Here is a 15,143-nt window from a genome sequence, read left to right as displayed (position 1 = left end):
GGGTTCTTTACATTTTACACGTACGTGTAAAGTCACATTTGAGATATAATTCCATTAGCCGTACCAGCAACTTCGCAGGCTATTATGTTGCACCAACTTTTTCTGTAAAAATAAATTGTTCAGGATATTATTCCTGGAACAGAATAAATTCTTGGAATTACTGAGTAACTTATGTGCCGTACCACTGTTCCAAGAACACATTACTTATTTTATCATGACAAAGTCAAGTTATTAATCTTCTGGCTTCCATTTCAACAATGAGAAATTCTGCGAGATGCGCAGCAGACACCTGCATTGCATTTCGGTTCAACTTTATATCGTCCATAAACATCTCTGTTTTGGACACCTCATCCAAACAAATGCTCGCAGCATACTCTATGTCGCATTCAATTTTATGAAACTATAAAAGTTCCTTGCTGTTAATTACAGAGACAAATGTCTCATCACGCATTTGGTTACCAGATAGTGTAATTAGTTTTCTCCATTAACCTTTCAGATATAAAATTTGATTTCCAAGTTAAAAAAAAAAAAAAAACAACGTTGTAAAACCCTTGGAATTCAAATAACACGGTAGATTTGGATGGGCTTGAAAAAATATGCAATACTAAGAAAACAATTTTACGGATTCTGATTTACAAGGATACTGATTGTCTGGAATCTTGAAAGACAGTGTCCACACTTCTTAATGGTTTTCAAATATATGATCAAATGTGTATGGAGTAAGCTGTCCTCTGTGCGGAAAGGAGGCAGAGCGACCTGACTGTGAATGGAATGTTCCCCTCTGGTCTCTCGCTTCTTGGGATAGTGATGCAGCTGAATGGGTCCATCATAGCCTCTGTCATTGGTCCCCCTTCGTACGGGCATCTGAGAGCGAGCGGGCGAGGGAAGGGCATCCAGTCTATGGCAATACAATGGCTTTTCTCTGCTCGAAGCTAAAGGACCCCCACAGCCCTCACCTGCTAAGGACGACGAGCTAGCTCTCATGTGGTGGGAACGTTCCTGATGGTCACAAAGACTGGGTGGGACACTCTGGGCCTTTATGTATATTTACGCTGCCAGCTGGTCAGAGGGTGGGATCCAGACCTCCTTCAACTCAGACAGTCCTGCCCAAGAACATCATCTCGGCTCAATAAACCATCCCACTTGGATCAGCCGATAACTGGCAGCAAATTACATTTTAACATGTCTTAATATGGTGCTCATTCATTTATTTGAAATGAGCCGTGGGGGTCTACTTGGTGCCAAGCATTGTGCTCTGGGTACTCGGGAACCTCAAAGTCGCCCTGTAGTTATTCCAGCGGAAACTCGAGGGGTCAAGAGAGGATCTTACAGGCAAGGTGGGGTCAGGAGAGAGAATTCTAGGCAGAGGCCAGCAGGATAGATGCTAAGGCCACGGTACTGCAATCTTCCAGGGGAGCCTCCACACTGCAGGGCGTAAGGTGCGAGCTCTGGGGGCGGGGGCTGGGACACACACAAGGGCATCCTGTTCCCAAGGATGGGAACCTTAAAATGGGGGCCTGCCCTTAGCCTTATAAGAAGGAAAAAATATGCGTAATGAAAAATGTGTTCCACGCTCACTGCTGCCATATTTTACCTTTTTTTGGGCTGTGCCCTCGGCATGTGCAAGTCCCTGGGCCAGGAATTAAACCCATGCCACAACACTGACCCAAGCCACTGCAGTGACAACACTGGGTCCTTAAGCCACTGCACCACACGGGAACTCGGTATTTTACTCCTGATATGCGAGGTCCAAGTTGCTACTAAGAAGGATGTGTTTGCCTTGAGGAGCCAGGACTAAAGCCTGGAGGTAAAAGATGTGAACGATAAAGCTTCAAAGTGCCTGATCTCACTATTTTACTTTTAACTTGAAACTGAGCACCTCTCTCCTTCACTGAGCATCCTTGGATGTTTGTGATGTGGCCAGCATGGCACCGGGCAGTGGGGACAGAGAGATGACTGTGAGGGAGTTTCCAACCCCAGGGGAGAGAGACAGAGGTAAACCGGGAGTGCCTTTGCCTTGGGACGGATGCTGTGGAAGGAGAAGGGAGGAGGAATCAGAGAAGACTGCCTGGAGGAAGTTACGATAATGTGGGGTCTTTAGGGAGAAGAGTGAGCCAAGCAAAGAGGAGGCAGCTCAGTGCAGGTGGGGGGCTGCAGGGTCCATGCAGCTGAAGAGGTGGAGGTGAGGCGGGAAGGGCGGCATCAGGAAGAGGCTTGAGGTAGGCAGGTGGCAGTTCCGGCAGGGTCACCCGTCACCTGAGTCCTGACCTGAGAGCCACAGAGGACAAGAGGTTCAGGCCGGTGGGGGCAGGGTGGGGGGAGGGCAGTTCTCCAAGGCCCTCCTGCATCCATCACCAGAGGCCCCGGCATCCTAACATTCCCTCCCAGGTAGTGTTCTCTCCAATAATCTGTTACTTTTAAGAATAACAGACCTGCTGTGTAAACGTCCCAGATCTATTTTTAACCTTGAGATGCGAAACACACTGTTCCCGGGCCTTTCTTTCACCTTACGGATGGATGGCCCTGCTCTCTTTCCTCCAAAAGGAAAAAATCCATATTCCCATGGGAACCAGGGAGGCTAAACTGTTAAAACATCTTAGATTCGGTCCCTCTTGGTGATCTCTTGGTTTCAGTGATTCCGTCATGATCAGTGCGGGAAAAGCCAGCGCTCACAACCTATCTATCACGTGTTTCACTTATAGGGCAGCTGCTGAACCACATTGACCTTCTGTGAGAGACAGAAAGAGGCGTGTGCGGTTGGAGGTGGGGTGGAGGGGAGCCGTCTAATGCACAGATTTTCTCAAATCCAGGTAGAAAAACTTGCTGCACGTGGAGCCTGGGAACGAGACAGCCGGTTCTAAACATGGGCTTGCACACAGGGCAGGACGATCTTCAGCCCTTTATAAAGTTGTGCCAAGATTACAGTGGGGTATGGAGCCAGCAGGACAGATGTTATTTTTCAATTTTGGTTTTCAACATGTTGCTGCTTTCATATGAGAGATCCTCTCATTTTTGGTCTTTTCTAGATTTGCCAAAAAAAAAAAAAAAATAGATTTCAAGTTGCCTCTCACCCACCAACATGAGAAATCCCACCCGCCCCCACCCCCGTTTTTGTCTTTTTGCCATTTCTAGCACCGCTCCCTCGGCACATGGAGGTTCCCAGGCTGGGCGTCCAGTTGGAGCTGTAGCCACCAGCCTACACCACAGCCACAGCCACGCGGGATCTGAGCCGCGTCTGCGACTTATACCACAGCTCACGGCAACGCCGGCTCCTTAACCCACTGAGCAAGGCCAGGGATCAAACCCACAACCTCGTGGTTCCTAGTCGGATTCATTAACCACTGAGCCATGACGGGAACTCCAGAAATCCCCAATTTCTATGTTTGTTCAGTACAATACAAAACCTTCGTCAGTTAAATGAGGCATATTTTTGATTGGCTCACTGTCTCTAAAATCTCAAAGACGGTGGTATACTTCAGAGCAAATATTCAGAGTCCTGCAGAATATCCTGTGTCCACAACAGTCACCGCCGTTAGATAACGCAGATCTGAGTACTGAAAACATGGGTACCTACTGTGAACAAAATGCCGGGCTAAGTGGTCTCAAGGTTCAAAAATGAACCCAGGTCCCACTTGCTCTGTGATCCTCCAGTTTTCATGAGGAGAGGTGCTGCGAAGAAACCATCACAATGCCACGTGGGCACTGTGCAAGGTGAGCTGGAGCACAGCCAAAGCAGGTGCAGAATCAGTGAGGCACTACTAGGCAGTCCGTGGTAGGTGCCGCAGAAGGGAGAAGGGGGTACAAATAAGACAGCGCTTTCTACTTTGAAAAACCATCTCACCGTATTGGACGTCCTCCATGCGGACGAGGGGGCGAGGACCAACGTCCGTGTTTCATTATGGAAGATAAACCCCTCAAGAGTCTTGGCTGAGGTGTGCCCAGCTGTTAACCTGAGATCCAAGGCGAGGTTTTCCGATCTTGGCAGACGTTAAACCTTAGCTCCTTTCTTCCCACGTGGGTCCTGGCCTTCCCCAGGCCGTGGCTCTTGGCGCCCCCATCTCCTTCTACCCATGGTGGGGGGGGTCCCTTGCTCACCTGGAAGGCCAGCGTTGCTGGGAGAGGCAGGTGAGTTCAAGGGAGGTTTGCTGCCTCACAATCGAAGATGGACACGGACACTGGGAGCAGACTGTGGGTACTCAAGACTCAGTTAAGGGGTTTCAACTTGATCCTAGGACCCAGGAGAAGGCAGTCAAGCTTCTGAGCAGGGAGAGGATGACGAGGTATACTAGGCTTGGCCCCGTGCTCAGAAGGGGAGGACGAGGCAGCTCGACATAATGAAGAGAGGACAGGGCCAGGTGTCAAAGGACCCAATTTTATTTATTTATTTAACTTAAAAAAAAAACTATAGTTGATTTACAATGTTGTGACAATTTCTGCTGTACCACAAAATGACCCAGTCACACATATACACACTTTCCCTTTCTCACACTGTCTTCCATCACGGTCTATCCCAAGAGACTGAATCTAGCTCCCTGTGCTGTACAGTAGGACCTCACCGTTTATCCATTCTAATTTTTTTTTTTTTTTTTTGTATTTCCTTTCAGGGCTGCATCTGCAGCATATGGAGTTTCCCAGGCTAGGGGTCAAATAAGAGCTACAGGTGCCGGCCTATGCCACAGCCGCAGCAACTCGGGATCCAAGCCAAGTCTGCAACCTACACCACAGCTCATGGCAATGCCGGATCCTTAACCCACTGAGTGAGGCCGGGGATCGAACCTGCATCCTCAAGCATACTAATTGGATTCTTAACCTGCTGAGCCACAACAGGAACTCCCCATTCTAAATGTAATAGTTTGCATCTACTATCCTCAAACTCCCAGTCCCTTCCACTCCCTCCTCCCTCCCCCTTGGCAACCACAAGTCTGTCCTCCATGAAAGGACCTGATTTTAAAGCAGGGTCAGCTGCTAATTCCTGTGTGACCTTGGGCAAGTCACTGTCATCTCTGAGCTCAGCTTCCCGTTTGTATAAAGGACATAACATCTACCTCCTGGTGTAATGGCGATATTCACCCACTGATTAATGAAAGTATGAGACAGGCCTAACAGCAAAAGCTCCCAAATTTTAGGTCATAAAGTCAGGCACCTCTAAGGATGGCTATGTCTGCCTCCACAGCTGCAGAAGCACAGGTACTTATGTGCACTTAGGTTCAAAGAAGCCATCAGCGCCTAAGTCTCCACAAGAGGCTCTCTCAAGTCTGACTTTGCTTGCACTTGTCTTTGAAGGCATTTCCGGACCTTTGACAGATCCAGGTATATGTCTAGTGCTGTGGGAATGTGCTCAGACACCTTCTGGACCAGGGGCTTTTACACTGTGAGGAGGGCACCCTGAAAGTTCTGCCGAGGCCCATGCAGGAGGATGGGCATGGCACAAGGGGCTCTGGGGCCCCTCTACTGCTCCCGGCAGCCCCACTCCCCTTCCACCCCTGTGCCTATGGGGGCCGCACCTGGGAGTTCAGTTGAGTGAGTCTTTTATGTGGTTAAAGGGTTTTCATGGTTTTGGGGACAGACCGACCCTGGTTTGTATCCTGGGTTTGGCACTGAGGTACTCTGAACTCCTCCAATTCCACACCTATAAAGTGGGACTAATGATAATACCTTTCTTGGGACAATAACAGGATAACATACCAAGTTCTCAGCATGATTCATGGAACCCAGTACACTCAGTGAATGACCCCTACTCCTGTTGGCAGCATTCCTAACCCCAAGAGAATCTTCAAGGTTCTGGGGAGCCTGGTGTGGGCAGCTGTCATCACAAAACCCACTGAAAAGAGATTAAGGAGTTCCCGCTGTGGCACAGTGGGTTAAGAATCTGGGGTTGTCTCTGTGGTGGTGCAGGTTCGATCCCTGGGTCGGTGCCATAGGTTAAGGATCCGGCGTTGCTGCAGCTCTGACATAAATCGCAGCTGCGGCTCAGACTTGATCCCTGGCCTGGATTAAATCCACATGCTGCTAGTGTGGTCAAAAAAAAGAAGAGAGGGAAAATTCAAAATGTCAGAGATCTCAACCCGGCTCACTTGGCTTGGGTACCGTACCCTGTGGAGCATCTTCTGAAAGTTGTATAACAGGACTGAATACTAAAAAGAACCACCAGAACAGGGCCTGGCATGTAACTGGGATACAATAAAGATCTGTTGAATGAATAAGTGAATGAGACCAAACACCTAAAAAATAGATATGTTTCAAACTTATCTACTATAATAATTAATCTAGAATGATATCCAATGTATAAAAAGAGATCGTATGTATTTATTGTTAGGAATAATAAACTGTCTCATCACAATACTTCCTAAGGAGTTCCCTCCATGGCTCAGCGGTTAACGAACCCAACTATGATCCATGAGGATGGGGGTTCGATCCCTGGCCTCACTCAGTAGGTTAAGGATCCGGCATTGCTGTGAGCTGTGGCGTAGATCACAGACGCAGCTCGGATCCTGTGTGGCTGTGGCTGTGGTGTAGGCCGGCAGCCGCAGCTCTGATTTGACCCCTAGCCTGGGAACTTCGATGTGCCGCAGGTGCGGCCCTAAAAAGCAAAACAAACAAACAAAAAAACCGAAAAAAACTTCCTAAAAGCATCTTGTTGCCAGGTGAGGTTTCTCTGATGACAATCCTTGGATTTGCCCAGCTCAACCAGGCAGTGGGAAAGGATCTTTGGACAGGAGACCTGGGTTAACTCCAGGCTCTGATACTTATGAGCAAGTCACCGAGTTCTGAGCTTCAGTTTCCTCCGAGTGATGGGAAGAAAGACACCGCCATGACCACCCCACAGGTTCTCTGTGAAAACCCCGGGATGCCAGGTGCCCAGGTGCTTTCTAAACTACAAAGTGCAACCCTCACTTAGAGTCTGATTATAGGAACGCTTGGCCCTCTGCTGAGGCCCACACAGCCCCTCCCGCCTGAATCTCCTCCCAATTCCCTCTGCCTGTCCACATCCTTCCCTGGTGCCAGGTCTCACCTTTCCAGAGTTTTCCACCCACCCTCAATGTGACCCTTCCCTTCCAGCCTGCCCCTAGAGGCTCACCACCCTAAAGGTTCACGGGTGTGACTCATCGCGCACATGCTGTGCCAGTGGGCATTCACTGCAGGCACCTGTCACTGGAGAGACCTGCTGCTGCTGACCCAACACCTCCAGGTCTCACCCACAAAACATGGCCTGTAATGACCCTCCCGGATTTACTCTGAGGAGCAAAGGAGATCGTTCACGTAAAGGACTCAGCCCAGTGCTGGGCGCACAGTCGTGCTCAGATGGCGGCAACTGTCACGAGCGATGGAGTTTGCTCCTTAACTGTGCCCTGAATTTGGCCTGTCACCCCCACTGGGTTTAATCCTAAGCAGGGTCCCTGTCCTATCCATCTCTTTGGTTTCCCCTGACCCCACACCCATTCCAGAAAAGTGCTGAGTTCGTTGTCTTGTCTCAAAAAACACCTGTTGAAATTGATCAAAATGAATTAAGTTGTTTTACTCCAAAATAGTGCTCAAATCTTTACAGTGGCCTGTCATGGCCAGCTTGACAAAGCCAATGTCCATAGGGTAAAGGAACCTCCCCTGACCCTGTTATCAGGTTCAAAACGTAGGAGGAAAGCCTGGAGCCCAGAGCGCTCAGCCATGCCATTCAGACCACGGAGCGCCCCAACCTCGCTGGCGGTGCCGCGCTGGTCAAATACCCCAGAGAAATCGATTTGGGGTGGGAACCGCTGCCAAATTCTGGAGCGTTCTCTCTCCCTGAGACATGAACCGTAGTAATCTTATAGGTGCAGAGGGAATCAAAGGCGACGCGAACGTTTGCACACAGAAAATTCCACACAACATCCCGAGGGCCATGTTTGAGGTGAAACCGTTCTGCTCTCTTGCTAACAAACTCCTGTGGGTATCAGAGAGCTCACGCAGACTCCTACACCCTAAGGAGTAACATTACGGATAAACGCTAGCCATTAACAAGACAAATGTGATTTACATTCCAGAATAATAACTATAAAGAAAAAAATGTCTATTTTATAACACAGTCAATGACAGAATTCTGAAATTTATTTGCTATCAGTAACGATTCTCAATTATTCCAGACATCAGGTTTGCGTCATTTGCTCTTCTGCTTTTTTTTTTTTTTTTTTTTCCAAATTGACCTGGAGATCACAAAATAGAAATGTTCTTGGGGAACCATATCACACTTTCCCCAGAATGAGCAAAAGCCTGAGACGTCACCCCGGCGCACGACGATGCTGTTAAGTCTCTTAATGCCTAAGGCCTCCTTGACCAACAACTCAGAAACTTATCCCAAGCCTGCCCCTTCACTGGCCTTCTCTTATCCAGCTAGGAAAAACCAAAGCAGCCAGGCCTGCCCCTTCGAGAGTTTGCCTTGTACTGAATCCCGAACCCTGGTATCTTCCTTTGCTCTCGGACCCCAAATCCACTCACCGCTCAGTGTCCCCACCATTTTCCAAGCACAAGGCAGAAACGGGGAGAGCCTGCTGTGTTGGAGACGAGCTAAACCAAGGACGTGATGTGTTATTTTCAGGATAAATGTACATGTGCTCCTAGCAGGCAGGTTCTTACTTCAAATGGTTAAATCGAGCGGCGCTTTGGCAGAGAAGTCTAACCGATCTAGTTTAGGGAACTGAAAATAAGGGACTCTCACTAAGTTGAAGGAGATGAACAGGGTGCAGCCCAGGGATATTCTCCTGCTGGGTCACAGCATTCCCCTTGGCTATGAACCTTTCGGGGGTGAGACCTCTTAACAGCAGACAGGCACCGACAGCAGTGCTGGCCTCAGTCACGCTCTGCCTGGGTGGAGAAACCACACGCCCACAAGGCGCTCTTGTGGATGAAATGTCATTACCTCTCCCCTTTTCCCTCTGTTCTGTGCATGTGCGACTTCTCGGTCCTTTGCCAACCTAAGCTTTCTCTTCCTCAAAGCAGAAGAGAGGGGACATCCTGCTGTCTGGCTTCGTGACCGTACTTGGCGGTACACCGGGACTGACACCCATGCTGCTTCCGTAAGACCTAGCAGCTCTCTCCAAAATGTGGGCATCCTGGCCCTCGCTTTCAGTGGCTCTCGCCAGGTGGAGTCCCACTTTCTGCCTCCAGCTCTCCCGCTCCCACCAGGGCTTGAGGGGGTATGGGGGATGGGCAAGGTGGAAGCCAAGCACGCCGACTCGCCCCTCCATTCTGACCTTACCGGTACCGGGTTCTTAGCAGCCAAAGCATAAAACCTTGGATTTTTGGCCCATGGTCCGCAGGCAACAAACTGTACAGGCAGGGTCCCTCCGGTACAATATTTGTACCAAAAAACACACCTGGAAAGAGTGGCATCATTTGGGGGGACTGACTCATCCACCTATCCCGCAGCTACATCCGTCGGATGGTCTTGGAGAGCCTGCTTTGCTCTCCTTGGTCCTGCGGTGGGCTGGGAACAAGGGTGCTAAGAGCGAAGCCTGGCTCCTTTCTCCGACCATGAAGGTGGGTGGGACATGAGCACAAAGCTGGGAAAACGAAGAGTGGCTTGGTGATAACGAGTCCTACCAAGAGGTGGTTAGGCAGACCATCACACTTTTTATTTTCCTTCCGCTTTTTTGGCTGGTGAGTTAATTTAATTTTGTCATGGCAGGATTAGCAACCAGGCCACAGAGGTGAAGGGACATTATAATAAGACAGCATATTAATCCTCTATCCCACCCAAGGCAGAAGCAAAACCAAACAAATAGCGGCTTCCTGGAAATTGAATTTCTGTTATCCAGATGTCAAAGATGTAATACCCCAATTACACAAACTATTGCCAGTGAAGCATGCCAGCGAATATGCAATGTAAATGGGGTGAGCACAGAGCCACAAAACTGCACGGTCAGCATCTGGCTCTGGGAGTGAGTGATAATTAGCACTGTGTGTAGACACTAATAAACATTTATGTCTGAAATTACAACTTTTAGCAATGTTAATAAGGGATATATTGGCAATCTGTAAAATAAAAGGTCTTGAAAAGAATGTCATACATTAAGCAATGGCAGACATTTCCCGTTCTGGCACAATTTTTTTTTTTTTCTTCTTTCCTTCCCCCTAACTGCAAACGGCCACACTCTTTTGCCGAGAAATTAATTGACATAAGAACCTACCTAAAAAAATAGGTTGTGTCTCTTTGGCCTCCCCAGTAACATCGTTGCTGAATTCTGAGATCTTATATACCTCGTGGTGATAATCTGGGGTGAGAAAACAACCAAAAATTAGAATTCTAATGACCTGCAAGATAGGAGTAAGCAGGAACAGCTAGAATCTCATTATATATGGCAGGTATAAGCTATACCTTGATTTACAAATAGAATTTTTGAGAACTCTGTTAATCACAGAATTCGTGGTCACCGGTAACCCCTAAAACTTTGCTTACTCTGGAGAAGTACACAAACTTGAAATTAATACTCTGACTTTAGAAAACACATGCCAATTACACAGTAGGCTTCTTTTCTTCCAAATGATAAGTGTGTTTATCAGGAAAAGAAAAAACTTTGCTCGATCACAGGTCAGGGGAAGCGTCCAAATTTATCTCTACAACCCATCTTCATGTGTAGATGAATATATGCTTTAGAGTTACCTGGTACTTTCAGTTTACCCAGAAAAAGTCCCAGCCTCTGAGCAGCTTACGGGCAAGCACACATGAAAAATACTGATTTGTTATTTCAAATATAGTATAATTTGGATAAGAAAGCAAGGTTCCCATCTTTCACACAAGCGAGTCTTGCATTTGGCTGACTGCACTTGAACATGCAATTATTTATGTTCTAAAAATGCACCTGCAGAGCAGAGAGAAGAATCAGACCCAAAGTTGTTTGTTTTTTTTTTTTAAGGAAAAAGACAAACTTTCTATGTCAGTCAAACTTTAAAACATAGTATTTTACAAGCTTCTCTACAGAGGCTGCTGTGCTTTGGCAACTGTCTATTACTAAAAAATAGGATTACTTAGGTGAGAAACTAGAGGTTCCTTCTTAACAGCCATTTCCTTTTTTGGGCCTTAGACCTCACAGGACAAGGTCTACAAAACTACTGTCACTTTTGATAAAGTGGTAGATTCCCTGAGGTCATAAATAAGAAAGCAGCCAACACTCCAGAATGAATAAGATAGACCAATAGGCCAGTCACATATGGATCAACTTCTAAAGTACAAATGACTGAGTAATCAACACTTCTGGGGGGGAAAAAAATGTACATAAAGGGGAAAGCCAAATATTTTGAGTACATAAAACTATGTCAGGCCTTTTTCATTCAACAGTATCCAAACTAAGTCGGAGGAAACAGAGAGAAGTAGGTCTTCAAGATGCCTATGATCAAACCATTTTCAGACTAACCGGAAGCAGGATTTATTGAATCTAAATCATAGTTAGCTCAGCTTAGCTGGAAATTGCAATTGCCCTCTAATTTTCATCAGCTTTCATGTGACTTCTCCAGGTTGTTACAACAATCGCCCTGCTCTCTACTCTGATGCCAATGCTAGATAAAACAACAGAGGAACAGAGTGGACAGGTTCCCTGGTTTGCTTTTGACTTCAAGCTGATTCAAAGAGGATATTTAAACAGGATCATCCCAAACTCAATATTAAGACTTGAGACATTACCCCGAGAAAAGGCTACCTGCTTCTAATTTAAGGTGACACGATCCATTTTTACGTCTGCCCTTAAGTTCTCCTTGTTTTTAAAAAGTCAAATCAGGAAAAATAAAGACTCTAACCAGTCACAGAACAGAGGCAGGACTATTCAACTTTCCCCTTCCCTGGAAACAAAAACAAAAACAAAACAACACCAAACCCCAAGCCCAGAGATTGTGGTATACACCTGTTAAATCGTCAGGGAACGGCTGGATTTTTTTTTTTTTTTAATGATACTTATCTGACTGATAAGTGATCTATTCTAAAACCTTTCCAGCCCAAATCATGTATCCAGAAAAGATGCTGAACGTCAACAATTCTCATTTGGGCTTGGACACCTAATGAGCTTCTTTCTCGATCTTAAAAGAGCCACCATCACCTTTTTTTTTTTGTCGTTCTCTCTGGGGGAGGAAAAAACAAACAAACCCCAAACCACCACAACCATTGGTCCGGATTGGTGTCCGAACGGCCTAATGGCAAGGCGTTCACCCCCCACCCCGCAGCCGAGCCACAAGAGTGGAATACCAAAGAGGGCTCTTCGCTCCCCAAGTGTCATTGTTTGCTAATTTCCTGATGTGCCCTCCGACTTGTTTACGCGGAATCATATCCTGCCTTCCCCCCCCCTTCCCCGGCACAACTTTCCCCGCCGCCTGGCGGGTGCGGCCGCAGCCCCCTCGGGCGGGGACCCCCGGAGTTGACCGCGCGGCCGCGGCGAGGGGCGAGGGGCCGGGGGCTGTTTACGCGGCGCCAGATCCTCCCTCCGCCGCCCGCACGCCCCCCGCCCGGGCCGGCTCGGCCCGGCCCGCCGCTTACCTCGGCTCACCAGTTTGAAGCTCTGCGATTTCCTGCTCCTCTTCCTCTCCGAGAACTCCATGGTGCCGCGGGCAGGCAGGGCAGGGGCTGCGGCCGGGGGCGGCCGGCCGGGCGGAGGGAGGGAGCGGCGGCCGAGGCGGCGGCGGCGGCGGCGCTGGCTCTTGTCACCCGGCAGCGGGAGCGCGGGGACCAAGGTCCGTCTCTTGGATCCGCAGGGGGGAGGCACAGGCGAGGGAAAAACCACTCGAGCCCGCCCGGGGGCTGCGGCCGGCGGGGCTGGGTGGGAGGCGCTCTCCCGGGAGAAGTTGCCCCCTCCTGGCCGCCGCTCAGCGCGCCCCCCGAGCCCGGCTCATCCCCGGCTGCTGGGCGAGACGCCGCCGGAGCCGAACTTTCCGTTGGGGAGCGAGTTGGGGGCGGGGAGGGCGGGCCGGGGCTGCCGGCGCCCTGGGCGCTCGCCGCGGGCCGGCCTGGGCGCAGCTCCGGACGCGGCGGCGGCGGTGGCGGCGGCGAGCGCGGCCCCGGGGACGCGGCCGGCGGGCGGGCGGGCCGAGGGCGGCGGCGGCGGCGGCGGCGGCGGGGTGCTAGCCGGGTCGGGGCGCTGACCGCCCCCGCGGGAGGAGGGGCGCTGCGAGGAGGCGGCGCCGCCGGGACCCCGGGGCCACCTGCTGGCAGAGCGCGGCCGCCGCCATCCCCGGGGGCCCGGGCCGCCGCCACCCACCGGCCTGGCCTCGCGGCGCCCCGAGGAGGAGCCGGAGGCCGCGGCGCAGCGCCCTCGGCCCGGCTGGCCGCCCTGCCAACCTCCGGGGACGGCGGGCCGTGCCCGGCGCGGGGGGTCGGCGAGTCGGGGCGCTGCTGTCGGGGGCTCGGCTCCCTGCCCGGAGCTTGCCCGCCGCTCCCCGGGGCCGATCTCGTTCTCAATAGCCCTGGGTGTCTGAGACCCTCGTGGCCAGCTCACTCCTCGCCTTGAGATTCAGGGTGTCGGAGGGCCAAACTCCCTGGTTTCAGGCAAGTTTGGGGGTGGGGGTGGGGAACCAAACCAAAAACTTACCCATCTGCGCTCTGCAAGGAGGAGAGGTTTTAGAATTTACGGATGAAGCCGAGTATGGAAAAGAGTAAGCTTCAGTTCTTTACCACCCCAGTACAGGAGGGTTGCAAGAAGATCGGGAGTTAGAGTCAAGGAGAGAACTTGGAATGTGGGGCTTGGGAGGGCGGAAGGGGTGAGCCGTGCGACGTCAGTGGGTGCAGGATCGCTCTGCTGACTCTGAGGGAAGAAATGGCCAAGGCAGGTGCCGAGGGCTCTGCCATTTCGTGTAAGGACTCCAGAATAATTGGCAGGAACGCAAAGCTTGTATTCGTTTTATATAATATTCTTTTCTAGGGAGCGAAGAGCGCACCATTGCTTCCTCACAACAACTTCATTGTGCGGATGGAAGAGAATTTTATACCACCTGGGAATGGCAGTACAGAAAGGTGATCTGACAAGCCTAAAAGTACTGCCGCCAAACTGATCATCTCTAGACCAAATACAAAGAGAGAAAAGAGATGGACGACCCATCTAGCCCTGTGACAAATTCAGGTGGCCTCAAAAGAGTACAGAAGAGTAAGGGGAAAGGGTATGTTGATAAATGTGGTAACAGGTTCCACCGTGAGTCTCATTCAAATGGGGGAGACAGCTTCTCAGGATCCACTCTTATTTAAGAGGGGCAACTAGGAGGAAGGGGGAAGCGGGAGGCCACCTGCATAAATGTACCTGCACCAGGAAATCAAATTAAGGAACAAGGTAACCCACCAAATACTGGAAGCAGAGCCTGGTACACCTTCTGAGGTCTTATGTTAGGTGGTATATATGCAGCAAGTGGGGGGGCTGTTTATATATACCTGGCTTGGAGATGAGACAGAGGACTGTTCAAACCCTTAAATAAGAGGTTCTGAACCTATTGGGTCACTGTCTCCTCGGAGATTTTATGCAGAGCTCAGGGCCTTTGCCCAGAAAACATGTGTAGGACAAACAAAATTTTGTGTAGATTTTTTGTGTGTGTGTGAGTTCTAAAAGGTGGCAGAAAGAGTTAAAGGGATAACAAGGGTTAGTCAACCACCGATTTTGGTTCTCTACCATTTAACACCCCCTCCCCGCCTTAGAACCAAACACCCAAAGATGTTTTGAAGGTGTCTAAAGAAATAAAGAGTATGATTTTGTTCCCTGGGCTGGGACCCTTATTTCTTTTTTGTAATGCCTCTAAAAATATTATTCCAGAAGCCGCAAGGCTGAACACTATACTGATTGAGAAACATTGAGGATCGTTCATGCCTTGGAGCATAAAATGAGATTTTATTATGCTTAAGCTATGATGAAATCATTGAAGGTGCCATACTAAGAAGCAGATCCCTAGGGGGATTTTAACAACTTAGCATTTTCAGTTCAAGAGGGGATATGAATTCTATTTGCTGAAGAAAATATTTTTGATACAGTTATGAAGAAAATTTTTCATTTTAATAATATTTTAAAATAATGATCATTTTCCTTGACCCCTTCTTCCTGGCTCAACATGAATGGTCTGTGTGCAGTTTGGTCTACAGAGGTCATAGGTCAGGCCTGTCCTATTAACATGTAGAGAAAATCAATATTTGTTTATTCTCCACACTGTGCAAA

The 15,143-nt window shown here is 49.4% G+C and overlaps 1 protein-coding gene across 7 annotated transcripts in view; it reads right to left on the bottom strand.

The window, feature by feature from the left end:
• BEND7 (BEN domain containing 7) overlaps positions 1-12,947 on the bottom strand; it is an 86,907-nt gene extending 73,960 nt beyond the window's left edge. For 4 of the 7 annotated variants that reach the window (XM_047755591.1, XM_047755589.1, XM_047755592.1 and 1 more), the window contains exons 1-2: positions 12,494-12,943; positions 10,161-10,244 (exon numbers count right to left, since the gene is read on the bottom strand). In XM_047755591.1, the coding sequence (XP_047611547.1) occupies positions 10,161-10,244; positions 12,494-12,554 (145 nt within the window). In that variant the 5' untranslated portion in view covers positions 12,555-12,943. Of the gene's footprint in view, positions 1-10,160; positions 10,245-12,493 lie in introns of all 7 variants that reach the window. The other 3 variants (XM_047755594.1, XM_047755593.1, XM_047755588.1) reach the window with 3 other exon arrangements.
• Between the last annotated feature and the right edge of the window lie 2,196 nt (positions 12,948-15,143).

Source organism: Phacochoerus africanus, chromosome 12 (genome assembly GCF_016906955.1).
Source record: "Phacochoerus africanus isolate WHEZ1 chromosome 12, ROS_Pafr_v1, whole genome shotgun sequence".
Lineage (NCBI taxonomy): Eukaryota > Metazoa > Chordata > Mammalia > Artiodactyla > Suidae > Phacochoerus > Phacochoerus africanus.
This window is presented reverse-complemented; position numbering and strand designations above follow the sequence as displayed.